This window comes from Acinonyx jubatus, chromosome D4 (assembly GCF_027475565.1).
Source record: "Acinonyx jubatus isolate Ajub_Pintada_27869175 chromosome D4, VMU_Ajub_asm_v1.0, whole genome shotgun sequence".
Taxonomy (NCBI): domain Eukaryota; kingdom Metazoa; phylum Chordata; class Mammalia; order Carnivora; family Felidae; genus Acinonyx; species Acinonyx jubatus.
Window position 1 is genome coordinate 34,017,222 of NC_069391.1, and position 15,489 is coordinate 34,032,710.

The following is a 15,489-nucleotide window of genomic DNA, read 5'->3' on the forward strand; positions in this document are numbered from 1 at the left end:
GGCCCAGAGAGAAGGACAACTCCCAGGATGCAGGTATTAAGTTGGCAGCAGGTTAAGGACCCAGATGTGGGGTAGGGCATGGAGGTGGGGTGACTAATACTTTAAGCAAGGCAAGCAACTATAGCATTACTGATTCTGTAACAATCAATAAACAGACTGGTACAAAAATTATACTGCAGTTGATGCTAGGGGTTAGGAATGGAGGAGGCAAAGAGAAGGAACCACGTAAGTCTACGGCTTAGTATAGCTTAGCTGATCCTGAAATCAAAGATGCAGACAGTATTCAAGAAAATGTGGTTTCAGAGCCCCCTGACTGGTACAGTTGTTAGAGCATGCGACTCTTGATCTTAGGGTCATGAGTTTGAGCCCCATATTGGGGGTAGAGATTACATAGAAAAATAATATCTTTTTAAAAAAATGTGTGTTCAGATTCAAAGTGTAATACTCTGGGAGGATCATTGCCACTTAGTTGTTTGACCTTGAATAAATCAAAATCTTTTGTTAGATTCCCTTTAAGTGGCAAAATTAACCCAGTAAGTAGCAAAAGAGAATTCACTAGAGGCTTTTTGGACAATTCCCATTCTTTAGTGGGTCTCCATGAGAGCAACATCATCCCCCCCCCCCACCCCGCCCAGGGCACGTTGGACATTCGTGAGGTTAATTTAGGTTTTCACAGTGATGGGGGGCACCTCCTCGGATTTAGTGAGCTTCGCTGGTCGCTTTTTGTCCTGCTGCCAGCAGAACAGCTCCCCCATATCCAAGGAGTTCCCTTTGTCCCAACCAACATGTGACTGTCTTGCCAGTCATTCATGTAGCTGAAAAGCCTCCGATGTATAAACACAACTTTTTCGTAGTTTTACATATGACACGTTTTCCAGGTTATTCGATCTGTGAATTTCAGTTCAGGAAAGTAAAGGGAGGGGTTACAAAATATTCATTATAAAAGAGGGTGCTGGGGGCACCTGGGTGGCTCAGTCAGTTAAGCATCAAACTCTTGATTTTGGCTCAGGTCATGATCTCATGGTTTCATGAGTTTGAGCCCCACATTGGGCTCTGTGCTGAAAGCATGGAGCCTGCTTGGGAGTCTCCCTCTCTCCCTCTCTCTCTGCCCCTGCCCCGCTTGTGCTCTGTCTCTCTCAAAACAAATAAATAAACCTAAAAGAAAAAAGAGTGTGCTGGGTCAGATAGGGGTTGAGTGCTGCTTCTAGAAATCCCCCAACAGCCATTCTTACCCAAAGAGAAGCTGAACAAGACATTCTTGTTTACTCCAACAGACAGGGATGAATGCATGTCTTTATTAGAATTCTGCATCACCCCACTCCCAAATTACCTGATTCTCCCTAGCACTTACAACATGCTGAGGAGATTAAACACTATTTTGTGAGTTCTTCCTGGAGTTCACTTAGCCCATAAGTAGAAGATATGGTCTTCTTTCCAATTCTCTCTTCATCCTCTTGTACTTAGCCTTTTCCATTTAAAACTGGAGCCCCTGCTCTCAGTAGCAACTTCCTTCAAACAGGGTGTTTTATATTTGCAATTAGAAAATTATAGCACCTTGGGGCGCCTGGGTAGTTCAGTCTGTTGGGTGTCCGACTTCAGCTCAGGTCATGATCTCGCGATTCGTGAGTTCGAGTCCTGCGTTGGGCTCTGTGTTGACAGCTCAGAGCCTGGATCCTGCTTCCAATTCTGTGTCTCCCTCTCTCTCTGCCCCTCCCCTGCTCACACTCTCTCTCTCTCAAAAATAAATAAACATTAAAAAAAAAAATTATAGCACCTGGAGGCTAGCTGTTGCCTAAGAAAGGAGCTAACAAGGTATTGGCCAGAGCAAGCCACCAGAGGAGATTTCCTCCAGATAAGTGGTTCTTAATATGAAAGTAACACAGTCTGCAAGCACTAACACAGCATTTCCCTCTCTTCGTGCAGTACATATTCCAAAAAAATGGATTTGAAGGTTGATATGTATATATATCATATATATATTCATATATATATGATATATGATATATATATATATATATATATATAGTCCCTAATCAGAACGACTGCAGTGTTCTAGCGCTGGGCACATTTGGGCTTACAATAAATATTTATTCAATGGATGAATAAATAGAAAAGCGCTCAAGTCCATCCTCTTTCTACAATGCTGTGCTGTCTCTATGTATACCTGATGAATGAAATAAGGGACTGAAGAAGCAAGCAAAGGGAAATGCATAGAAAGTATAAAGACAAAGTAAACATCCCCCCCCCCCCATGAAAATCTCTAAGGCAAGCTATAGACCTGCATAATAGAGGTTAACAAATGGCTTGCACCAAATCCAGGTACCAATTTACTGGCTGACAATTGTTCAGAAAGAGACTTGATCTTTACTTTGCCATTCTATATCCATGGAATTTTTCTTTTCACGTCTCCAAATGTTTCCAGTCAATTCTTCCAATTTTCTTCTCTACACCCTTTCCATCCTGGGAAGGCACTGTGTTCACCTCCAAGCCTGGTGGACCCTGGGTGGTAAGGTGGAGAACAGGCTGGAGGAGTGTGACCTGATACTTCTCCAGATGCTTGCTGACAACAGGCCAGACAACTAGACAGACAGCCCTTACAGACTATTTGCAAAATATCGTTCCTCTGCACGGACCACCTCTGTATCAGTAGGGAACTCCCCCTTGTGTATGAGCCCTGCCCTTATTGGGAAGACAGCTATGAATGTCAAAATGCCATTTTGATCTAAAAACTCTCTCTCTAGAGTGTAAAAACTCTCTCTCTAGAGTGTCTACCTGTGAACTTTAGTGTTACCTGTTGACTAAAGAGAAAGAATGGAAACCTCCCTAAAGCGGGGGTTGTTTGGTATTTGGAGAATGCTGTCACAACCTTCTTAAAATCTTCTCTTGGTCAATTGCCACACTTACCTCCTCTAAGCAAGCTTTAATTAATTGAATTTCTTGAAAGTGGCACTCAGAAAAAAGTTCTAATTTCCAGCTGGCTATTTCTTTGCAAATAAACAAGACCCATTTAGAAGGTATTTGTAACTCAGATATGAATTTCTTGAAAGTGGCACTCAGAAAAAAGTTCTAATTTCCAGCTGGTTATTTCTTTGCAAATAAACAAGATCCATTTAGAAGGTATTTGTAAGTCAGATAATGGCCAGTTGTTCTAAATAGCAGAATTGGTAACTGGTCACAATCTTTCCTTGGGTGTTTTGGAGCCTATACTGCTAAAGTTGAAAAAAGCATTGCTCTGGGTGATTCCAAGTCTCAATCCTGATCTTGTAATGTGTCTGGGAAGATCAAGTGGCCTCTATTTGAAACTACAAGATTTGTGGGTGGGTGTTATGACATGTTGCATAAACCCTATTGCTGGAAAGCTGATTTTATAACTTGTGTGCAATGTTTACAACATCACCAGCAACCTGTTTAGGGCTGTGGTGCTAACAAGATAGAAGTGAAATGGAAATCTAGGTCAATGTATAAACCGGTGTTCTTGGACTTATTCTTAAAGGTCTGAGGTTTTCAATAAGAATGTAAAATATTTACATTTTCATTTAGATGATTATTTAAATAAATACAGCCACATTTTGCATCTTCTGATGACTACTTTATAACAAAGCAGTGCCAAGCTAACAGTTATATATAAGATCTTTATGAGGAAAACTACAACTCTTGCAAAAGGAACCAAAAAACCATTAAGTGGAGAGATGTTCTATGTTCATGGATAGGAAGACCCAATATTGTCAAGATGTCAGTTCTTCCCAACTTGATCTATAGATAAAGTGTGATCCCAATTAAAATCCCAGCATGTCATTTTATGGACATTGGCAAACTGATTCTACAGTTTATATGGAAAAGTTAAAAAAAAAACAGAATAACTAATACAGTATTGAAAGAGAAGAAAAAATTGGAGGACTGGCATTATCAGACTTCAAGACTTTTTATAAATAAAGCTACAATAATTGATATAGTGTGTTATGGATGAAAGAACAGACAAATAGATCAATGGAACAGAATAAAGAACCCAGAAGTATACCCACAAAAATATAGTCAACTGGTCTTTAACAAAGGATCACAGGTAATTCAATGGAGAAACAAAAGTCTTTTCAACCAATGGTTTTGAAACAACTGGACATCCACATGCAAAAAAAAAAAAATTAACCTTGATACAGAACTTTCACAAAAATTAACCAAAAATGTGATGTAGAATGTAAAACTATAAAACTCCTAGAAGATAACACAGGAGAAAATCTAGGTGAACTTGAGTTTATCAGTAACTTTTTATTTTATTTTTTTTAAGCTTTTACTTATTTTTGAGAGAGAGAGAGAGCACATTTGCACACATGCACATAAGTGGGGGAGGGACAGAGAGACGGGGGTAGAGAATCTTTTTTTTTTTTTAATTTTTTTTTCAACGTTTATTTATCTTTGGGACAGAGAGAGACAGAGCATGAATGGGGGAGAGGCAGAGAGAGAGGGAGACACAGAATCGGAAACAGGCTCCAGGCTCTGAGCCATCAGCCCAGAGCCCGACGCGGGGCTCGAACTCACGGACCGCGAGATCGTGACCTGTCTGAAGTCGGACGCTTAACCGACTGCGCCACCCAGGCGCCCCTAGAATCTTAGGCAGACTCCATGCTCAGTGTGGAGCCCAATGTGGGGCGCAATCCCACAAACCATGAGATCATGACCTGAGCTGAAATCAAGAGTCAAATGCTTAACTGACAGCCATCCAGGTGCACCTGCCACTAACTTTTTAGATAAAACACCAAAGGATTGATCCATGAAAGAAAAAATTGATAAGCTGAACATTGAAATTAAAAGTTCTACTCTGCAAAAGACATTGTTAAGAGAATGAGAAGATAAGCCACAGACTGGGAGAAAGTATTTGCAAAACATATTATATGATAAAGGACTAATAATACCCGAAATACACAAAGAACTTTTCAAACTCAACAGGAAGAAAACAAAAATTAATTATTGAGGGATGCCTGGGTGGCTCTGTCAGTTAAGCATCCAACTTCAGCTCAGGTCACAATCTCATACTTTGTGAATTTGAGCCCTATGTTGGGCTCTGTGCTGACAGCTCGAAGCCTGGAGCCTGCTTCTGATTCTGTGTCTCCCTCTCTCTCTGCCCCTTCTCTGCTTGTGCTCTCTCTCTCAAAAATAAATAAATAAACTTAAAAATTAATTATTGAATTTAAAAATGGGCAAAAGATCTGAACAGACACCTCAGCAAAGAAAATATGAAGATGGCAAATAAGCATGCCCAAAATACACAAAGAATCCTAACACTCAACAATATCTCAACAAATAAAATTTCAAAAACAAAACAAACTCACTACCTCCAGAAAAAGTATCTCAAACAAACCATTTTAAAAATGGGCAATAAAAAAAAGGGGCAACAGATCTGAACAAATATGTCATCAAAGAAGACAAGAAGATGGTAATAAACATATGAGAAGATGTTCAATATCATATGTCATTAGGAAACTGTAAATTAAAGCCACAATGAGATACCACCAAACACCTATTAGAAAGGCTGAATGCAAAAAATCCCTGGGGGCACCTGGGTGGCTCAGTTGGTTAAGTGTCTGACGTTGGCTCAGGTCATGATCTCATGGTTAGTGGGCATGAGCCCCACATCAGGCTCTGTGCTGACAGCTTAGTCTGGAGCCTGCTTCCAATTCGGTGTGTCTCTCTCTGCCCCACCCCCGCTCGTGCTTCCTCTCTTTCTCTCAAAAAATAAACATTTAAAAAAAAAAAAAGAAAATTAAAAAAAAAAAAAAAAAGCCCTGATCATGTCAAATGCTGACAATAGTGTTGAACAACATTCCTGGTTGGAATGCAAAATAGTACAACCACTTTGGAAGACAATTTGGCAGTTTCTTAAAAAGCTAAACATAGTCCTACCATATGATCAAGCAATCGTGCTCCTAGGTATTTACCGAACAAGTGTTGGAAACATGTCTACACAAAAACCGGCAAAAAATATTTAACAGCAATTGTGAATAATAACCCCAAACTGGAAGCAACAAAGAGGTCCTTTAATAGGTGAATGGATAAACAAGCTATGGTACATCCAGATGATGGGTATGATTCATCAATATAAAGAAATGAGCTATCCAGCCACAAAAAGACATGGAGGAACTTTATTATTATTATTTTTTTCAATATATGAAATTTATTGTCAAATTGGTTTCCATACAACACCCAGTGCTCATCCCAACAGGTGCCCTCCTCAATGCCCATCACCCACCCTCCCCTCCCTCCCACCCCCAATCAACCCTCAGTTTGTTCTCAGTTTTTAACAGTCTCTTATGCTTTGGCTCTCTCCCACTCTAACCTCTTTTTTTTTTTTTCCCTTCCCCTCCCCCATGGGTTTCTGTTAAGTTTCTCAGGATCCACATAAGAGTGAAAACATATGGTATCTGTCTTTCTCTGTATGGCTTATTTCACTTAGCATCACACTCTCCAGTTCCATCCACGTTGCTACAAAGGGCCATATTTCGTTCTTTCTCATTGCCACGCAGTACTCCATTGTGTATATAAACCACAATTTCTTTATCCATTCATCAGTTGATGGACATTTAGGCTCTTTCCACAATTTGGCTATTGTTGAGAGTGCTGCTATAAACATTGGGGTACAAGTGCCCCTGTGCATCAGTACTCCTGTATCCCTTGGGTAAATTCCTAGCAGTGCTATTGCTGGGTCATAGGGTACATGGAGGAACTTTAAATACATATTGCTAAATGAAAGAAGCCAGTCTGAAAGGCTACATACTGTATGATTCCAACCATTTGACATTCTGGAAAGGGCAAAACTATAGACAGGGTAAAAAGATCAATAGTTGTCAGTGATTGGGAGAGGAAGAGAGGAAAGAATGGGTGGAACATGGGGCCTGAGGGTTGGTTGTACAACTGTTCTGCATGATACTATAATGGTGGATACATGGCACTAAAGCATCTGTCAAAATTCATAAACCATGTAACACAAAGACTGAAACCTAATGTAAACTATGGACTTTAGTTGGTCCGTAAATTTTAATAAATGAATCACACTACTATAGGATGTTAAAAATAGAGTAAACTGTGGGGGCACGGGATAGGATATATGGGAAATTGGTGTTCCTTGCTCAGCTTTTCTATAAACCTAAAACTGCTCTAAAATATGAAGTCAATTAAGTATTAAAAAGTTTAAATGAGATAATATTTGAGAAATATACATAGCACAGAAAGTCAACTGTAGTTTATCTACTTTTATTATTAATTCATTGCAATTATTTATGTCAGGATCAATTACTTTTTATGTAAGTTGATTTGGGGTTCATATCATAATTTACTGATTATAGATTCTGCTATTGTAAATTTTAGGGATTATTATTTTTAAAAAAATTTTTAATGTTTATTTATTTTTGAGAGAGAGAGACAGAGAGACAGAGTGTGAGCAGGGGAGGGGAAGAGAAAGAGGAAAACACAAAATCCAAAGCAGGCTCCAGGTTCCACACTGTCAGCACAGAGCTCTACGTGGGGCTCGAACACAGGAACCTTGAGATCATGACCTGAGCCAAAGTCAGACGCTTAACTGACTGAGCCACCCAGTCATCCCTAGGGATTATTATTTTTAATAATAATTAAAATTATGCATATCAAAATGTTTTCCAAATGTAGTTTTTCTTCCATTAATCTTTAGTCCATGATAAACTTTGCCACAAGAAGTTTTAACTACTATTAGTTTTATTTTCTGCGTATTATTTTTCCTAGTATTCACCATGAGGGTCAAACATGGTGGGGTCAACAGATTCTATTCTTTGACTTACAGACATATGATTTTGACTCAGCTTTTTAGGAACATGTTGCTTGCCTACAAGACTTCACAACCCCACCTCTCTCCACCCCATTTATGAAATAGAAGAGGGTTTTCTGAGGTCTTCTTATAAGGGACAAGCAGATAAACATCAACACAATCCCACTCACACACTGGTTTAGAACAGACTTTTTGTTCTCTCTGTGAATGAGTGAACACCAAGGAAAGAGAGGCTGTGGATGCCCCACGCACCTGGAAATAACCCCCTCTCCTCTTCATCTTGAAGTTCTGTGTAGGAAAGAGCACTGGTAGTTTCCACATTTTCATTCCCACTTTGCTTAAAAACCAGTTTTGATTTGGGCAGCAATTCAACAAATGAAAAGACTAAAGTTCTTAACCTCTCTGACAGCTAAGAGTGACCAAAGTTTAGGTCAATGACATGTGAACAGAGTATGATGGGGGACTTTGGGGAGGCTGGTCAGATGGGACAGATACAGCTGGGAGGGCCTCTTTTCCCTCCTTCTTTTCTCCTGCCTGCAGTCTCAAGTGTAGACCTGGACCATGGACAGCCTTGATGATAGAAACCACATGCTAAGATGCTGGGGAAGGACAGATGACCCGTGGTCTTCCATGATGAGCAGTCCAGGACCAATAAGGACGGCCTGCCTCTAGAGCTTTTTTGGGTTTGGGGGGTTTGCTTTTGTCTTTGGTTTGTTTTATTAGCAAATGTCCTCCACCATAGGGGTTGTAGGAAAGTTTTGTGAATACAGAAAAGGGCAGGTTAAGAGGACGGCCCCTCTCCTGGAACATAAGTGATTTTTTCTGGTTATTGTCAGTAAGTCACAAATAAGTCAGTGCTATCGTCCAGTTGCCTGGGGTGGGGGTCACTGGAGTTGTCCCACAACAGAAAAAAGAGCTCTTTTATGTGAAAGAGATAGAAATCTCTTTGTTTGTGCCACATTATTTTTCTACTGGATTTTCTACTATACATAGGCAAATATAGGAGCTTTGCCATTGAATCACTATGTGACCTTGTACAAGATAGGCCCTTTCTCTGGGACACAGCCCTTTGTGCATAGTGGCAGAGACAGGTATGCAGGCAGCTTGTATGATTCTGAGACTTGGTGCTTCTGCCTGGCTGACATTCATGCCCTCTTCTGTTGGGAACAGGACATTAGTGTTTCTTTAGGGAACTGCCCCTTCCCCACCCTTCATCCTAGTGGCTGAGACTGACAGCCCTTGCTGGGTCCAGTGGTGAACATATGACCCAGGCCTCAGCAGCTGTGGGGTGCACAGAGCTGGCTGAAGGAGACCAACCTCATGCGTGGAGCTACTAGTACAATGTACACGCGTACACATCAGCTTGCGGGCTTGTGTATGCACTCTTCTTGGGTCTTCCCCAGGACCCCTTGTGTGTGCCTGGCCATGGACACAAAGCCTGGCTACCATACACTGTGTTCCTTTCTGTACCCATATCACTCCATCTCAACACTCCAACCTGTTTTGAAGGAGCTGGACCTCACTGAGCATCCACTTATGTGGTTCTGTATCAGGCTTTTATTGCACAATTAGGAAACTGAGGCCAAGAGTGAGTCAAGGACCAGTCTGGGGCCCAAGAGGTGGGCAGAGTCCAGAGGATAAGGAAGGGCTTTGGCCTTGTAGGCCAGGGCTCAACACATCCTGAAAGAGTTTACTTGGTGATGAGAAACTCTAGGATGCCAGGGGGCCCCTGCCCACCTCCTCTCCATTGTGGAGGTCATTTTCCTCTCCACATCCTCACATGTGCTCAGGCACATTCACTCACACTGACTTCTCAGGTGGGGAACATGGAGGCATGGTCAAGAAAGAGCAGACATGGGAGAACTTACAAGAGGGAGAATGGAAAGAGGTTGGAGGCAGCTCTATCATGGGGCAGTGGCATCCATTTCCCTAACTACCTGCTCGATAGGGAAGTCCCTAAGGTTCCAAGGGTAGCTTTGAGAGAAGGACTGGGGTCTTGCAGTCCACTTCTGTGAGCACCTGGAACTACAATGAGCCCACAGTCCCTAGTGTGGACAGTGGCTACAGGAAAACAGGTCAGGAGGTAGGTCAACGACAGGCCAGGGGACAGGCAATGCAGGGTGGGGGACAGGTGAGGAGGACAGATGTGTCTGGTGTGTGTGGAGGAGGGTTAGAAGGGGCCCAGAGCAAGGCCAAGGCTTCTTCCAGGCTCCCCTTCCCCATGACCTCATTCATGCTTCTTGGAATCATCTCCAAAACAATGGCTTGCCCCCAAGTCTTTGTCCACTTTTGGGGAACCAAAAAGTATGCTGAGGCGCTATACTGGCTGTATACCTTTGAGGAGGTTGTCTTGACCTTCTGAACTTGAGTTTCCACATCTGTAAATGGGAGCAAAAGCCTACCTCATCAAGTCATTAAAACAGGTAAAGCATAGGAAAATCCAAACTGATGCAAAGTCAAAATGCAAACCAGGTAAAAGGAACAGGAGTTGATGAAATCAAGGAAGGAATGTAAGCAGTCCATCCAAGTGCCACAAAAAGCTACTAACAAATGAGATCTGGCGTGGTTAGGCCATTTAATCAAGGAAGAGAAAATCAGCAAGGAAGATGCAAGATGGAGGCTTCCAGAGGGAAGGATCTGAGTCTCACAAGATTTAAGGGGCCCCTAGGAAAATTAAGGAGTCCTGGAAGATTTTCCTCAAAATGCTATAATTTGGTCAGGCAAGTTGCCAGGCAGATACCCAATCAAGACTGGATGAATTCTTTGTGGGTTGCATGGTTGCAATTATCTTACACTTTGTTAAATGTAAATATACCCATGCCCAGATAATTTTATTATTTCATTTTCCAAGATGAAGTGCCAAGCATGCCTATTGGAATTATGTCCTCTGAATTACTGGTCTCTATTTTAAGTGGCCCAATCCTGTGACCCACCAACCCTGATAACCACATGGAACCCCCTTTCACCTCTGTCCTCCTTACGCATCCACGTGGGCAGGGACCACACCATGTCCTGGTCACTGATGAAGCTACTGTGCTGGGTATAGAGCAGGGATGGATGAACGGATGGATGGATGGATGGGCGGACAGATGGATAGAGAAGGAGTCCATAAAAAATGAACCTTTATGTGGGGTGGGTTGAGGGTGTCACAAGTACAGGCCCTGGATGGTATCCACGGAGCGCTTCCAGCTGTCTTTCCAGCGCTGAGCCTCCTTCACCTGCAATGTGTTGTCGTCCTGGATCTTCTTCAACTCCTCTTCAAATAATGCTAAATATTTCTGGGAGCAAACCAGCAGGAGGAGGCCAGATGAGGAGGGACTTTTGGACTCTGGGACCTACAGGAATGCAATACCCCACTGGCGGGTGGTTTTTAACCTACTCCAGACACTGACAAGGGTTCCACAAATCACTTCTCATGTAATCTATCCAGCAACCCATTCAGCAGGTCCAGTCGTTTTATAGATGGGGAAACTGAGGCTCAGAATCTTGCCTGGGGTCACCCAACTAGAAAGAGGCTGAGCAGGGACAAGGACCCATCCCCATGATTCTGGACTCTGTACCATTCCTAACTGCCATCCCGCACTGTGGCTTCCTTGGAGCTCAGGGGACTTGGTTTCCATGTAAGGCTGATCCCTCCACACCTTGAGCCCTTACTGAACTCGACAGAGGTGTCCCCTCTGCCCAAGCTTGGCATAGTGGCCAGGGAAGGGCGTGGGCTCTCCCCCAGTGGGGTCAGCCTATCTTGTACCCTGGGCAGGACAAGATTTCTCTCTCGGCACCAGGACCAACACTGCCACAGGCAGCATCTGGGTGCAGCCTCCTCTTTAGACAGGCCCCAGGGGTGACTAATAGGCACTGGGCTCAAATCCTGCCTTTGTTACTTCATAGCAGCACGAGGGGGACACATTTCTTTAAGCTTCAATGTCCTCATCAGTACTAGGTGGACAATTCTTTCCATCATGGGGCCATTATGAGGAGTCAGTGAGATGCCTCATGTTGAGAGAAGCATGGCAGGTGCTCAGTAACTGCCAGCTGCTCTACCCACTGCCTCCCACTGCTCCCATGGCCTCTGTGCCTCTTACTACTCTGTCCCCTCACTCTGACTCAACTGTTCTTCCAGAGGTCTTCCTTCACCCCTCAGTCTGGGTGGGGTGTCCCTCAGCTGGGCTCCCCTTGGCACTGGGGCTCATGCCATCAGACCCACACTATCACTGGGATTGGACATGACCCACGAACATGGGTCTGCGAACATTAACTGTCTTGAGTGTTGACACTATGCTCTGGGGCCCCCTGGCAGGGGTCACCTTCCCCATGGGCCAAACATGAGGGCACCTTGGGACAGAAAGCTCCCTTCTTCCCAAGGCAGCCAAACTGAGCTGCCCTGTGCTCCCTAGGACATGCCCATCTGCACCCTGTCTCTCGACTCACCAGGTAGACGGCATCTCGGGCTTCCACAGCCGCCAGGTGGCCCAGGGTCGTTTTGGTGGTGATAATGGATGATGTTTTCCGGAGGAGAATCTTGTTTTGGATGGTGACTTCAGTGGGTTTGATTCCTGGCCACTTCCTACAAATAAACATGCATGTAAAAGTCTGACATGCTTGTCATCATCCTTCACAGTGCACCCTCCAATCCCGGTGGAAACGTTTGGCATATCTTTGCCTTTTTTTATTTTTTAAAAGATCATGTTTTAAATGTCTGCCTTAAAAGAAAAACCTTACTGAGCATTTAACATTAAGTTTCTTCAAGTTCTTTTTCCTACTTTCACACTGAATCCATGTGTGTAGCCGGTCTTGGGTTCTGCACGGGAGAGAGGAATGCTGCACTTCTAGTTGTCTCCCTTTTGCAGGCCTCAGTTTCCTCAGCAGTGGGCCAGCCAGGTGGCAGTCACCGATTCCTGGCCCATTTTTCCTACTGTGTTGGGCAAATCACCGCCTTACTTCCTCTTCCAGAGTCACATTCTTGGGGCACAGAGAACAAGGACTTTCACAGCTCTTATCACACATGCAGCGCTCCACAGTGCAACCAGTGACTCAAGAATGTGCCCCATACTGGGATGGGCCTCCCTTTCTTTGGGGGCCCCTTTGTGGGTCCTTATCAAAGGAACTAATAGCTGGTGAGCTCTTAACTGTGTGCCAGGGGCACTCTAAGTACAATCTCATTAAACTTTCTCTTTGTAATACCACAGAAGGTGGGCTTCCATGCCCATTTCACAGGCAAGGAAACTGAGGCTTAGAACATAATGCCTTTCCAAGGCTTCCAGTTGCCCCTGACTATGCCGCTGCCTCGTGCTCCAGCAAACTCAGCCATTGGTGGTATTCTTTAATGCTCTTGGCTCTTACCTGCTCCCCCGCTCAATCAGGGGCTTCTCACTTTCTTCCTTCAGGGAAAGCCTAGAGAGTTTCCTCCGTATGAGGATTGATGTTTTCTGTTTGGTAGGCTCCATCCCTGGCAGGCAAAAGACAGGTTATGACCATAGCCTCACACACGGGCTGAGATCAAGGGGATTTCCCCCGACCCTACGTTTAGAGGGATGAGGGCTTGCTCCCTTCCTCCCGACTTGGAGTGTTCAGTGGGAGGCAGAGCCCAGTCCCACAGAGAAGCTGAAAGCACCATATCTGAAGGCCCAGGGGGAGTGGGGGGGCTGGTGATGGGAGGTGTGATTTAGGCGGTCTTCCCAGCTCCAAAGCCCAGAGCCCAACGCTCTGACCTTCACACAGCTTCCACAAGCCTCCAAATAAGCTTTATAGACCCCTCTTTGGCTTATACTAGCTCAAATGGGTTCTGAACTATCCCTGGGGCAAACACATTCAATGTTGTCCCTCTGATATCTGGCTCACTGACCTGTCCTTTCAAGTGCCTTCCTGACGGGGCTGCAGCAGCCGAGTGACAGTCAGCAGGCAGGAGCTGCCCCGATCTGCCAGGGAGGACAGGGCCAGGATGCTTGGCCCAGAAGCCGGAGTTACAGCAGGAGAGGCCTCCCTGTGACTGGTACGGGGCTCTTCCAGCTCCATGGTTCCTTCCAAGTTACCAAGAGTGGCTTCCCTGCTGCCTGCTCTGCCCAGCCTCCTTCAGGCCTCATCTCTAGTGCCTCTGCAGGCCCTGCTTTCCCAAACAAGGCCTGCACTGGACACAGAGACTTCCAATATGGGAAAATGACCACTACCTCAAAATGCATATACATTGGGACCCAAAAAGTCCACTTCCAGGAACCTACTGCCCCAGAATAGAGATATAAGGATGAAGATGTTCCCTTCAGCACAATTATAGGAGTGAAAAATTGGAAATGGCCCCACGTTCAACAGCAGGGGACTAATGAATAAAGTGCAATGCACAGCAAGTGAAAATGCTCAAGAAGATGATTGACTGGCTTGACCAATGTCCACCCAAGGGCGAATTAGGTCATGGAAGAGCACACACCCTGTAACACACACACACACACACACACACACACACACACACACACTCAGGTCTGTGCCCAAAAGGAAAGGACTGGAAAGATGGGACAGCAAACATTAAGGGCACTTAGTTCTGAGTAGAAGGACTGTGTTCTTCCCTTTCTTTGTAATTAAGATTGAGTTTTTAATTAAAAATATTTTTTTAAATGTTTTTATTTATTTTGAGAGAGAGAGAGAGAGAGAGTGATCAAGCAAGGGAGGGGCCGAGAGAGAGGGAGACAGAGAATCCGAAGCAGTCTCCAGGCTCAGAGCTGCCAGCACAGAGCGTGATGCAGGGCTTGAACCCACGAATTGTGAGACCATGACTTGAGCCAAAGTCAGACGCTTAACCAACTGAGCCACCTAGGCACCCCAAGTTTTTAATTTTTACAATGAATTGTCTTTGTAATAAAAACTTTTGAGAGTGCACGTGTGAGCAAGTCAGGGAGGGGTAGAGGGAAAGGGAGAGACAGTTAAGCTGGCTCCATGCTCAGAATGGAGCCTGATATGGGACTTGATTGATCAAACCATGAGATTACGACCTGAGCCAAAATCGAGAGTCAGACACTCAATCAGCTGAGCCATCCAGGGATCCCAAAAGCTCTTAAAAATAAAAGTAATATATTTTAATTACTCACTAGGTAAGTAAATGGATAACATTTACTATACGATTTAAACCTTGGGGTGCCTGGAAGGCTCAATCGGTTAAGCGTCAGACTTTAGCTCAGGTCATGATCTCGCAGTTCATAAGTTTGAGTCTGGCATCAGGCTCTGTGCTGACAGCTCACAGTCTCAGCCTGCTTCAGATTCTGTGTCGCTCTCCTTCTCTGACTCCTCCCCTGCTCATGCTCTGTCTCTGTCTCTCTTTCTCTTTCAAAAATAAACAAAATAAAAAAATATTAATCTTTATATAGTTATAAAAGCAAAACACACGTTAGAAAAAGTTTAAACATCACCTAACGGGGGAAAAGAAAAAAATTTAGGAGTCTGTCACCATTCCACCCACCAGGGGTGATCATTGTCAACAGTGTGGGACCTGTCCCTCAGGCTCTGTCTTTCTCATTCTGTGTCTGTCCCTCACACAGATTCACATACATATATGTGAATATATGTTTATATCACATATGCACTTTTTAAAAAAAATGGTATCATAGATAAGTACTAATTGTGAACTTGCTTTTTCCCATAACAGTATTCCTTCCTGACTCTGCACACTGGCACGCGTAGACACACTGACCCCCTTTAACGGCTGCCCAGTATGCACT

At 44.0% G+C, this 15,489-nt stretch overlaps 1 protein-coding gene across 1 annotated transcript in view; it reads right to left on the bottom strand.

The window, feature by feature from the left end:
• Positions 1–6,244: 6,244 nt before the first annotated feature.
• CCDC180 (coiled-coil domain containing 180) overlaps positions 6,245–15,489 on the bottom strand; it is a 66,572-nt gene continuing 57,327 nt past the window's right edge. The window contains exons 36-38 of the mRNA XM_053204912.1: positions 13,130–13,235; positions 12,218–12,353; positions 6,245–11,067 (exon numbers count right to left, since the gene is read on the bottom strand). Of these exons, the coding sequence (XP_053060887.1) occupies positions 10,936–11,067; positions 12,218–12,353; positions 13,130–13,235 (374 nt within the window). The 3' untranslated portion in view covers positions 6,245–10,935. The remainder of the gene's footprint in view (positions 11,068–12,217; positions 12,354–13,129; positions 13,236–15,489) is intronic.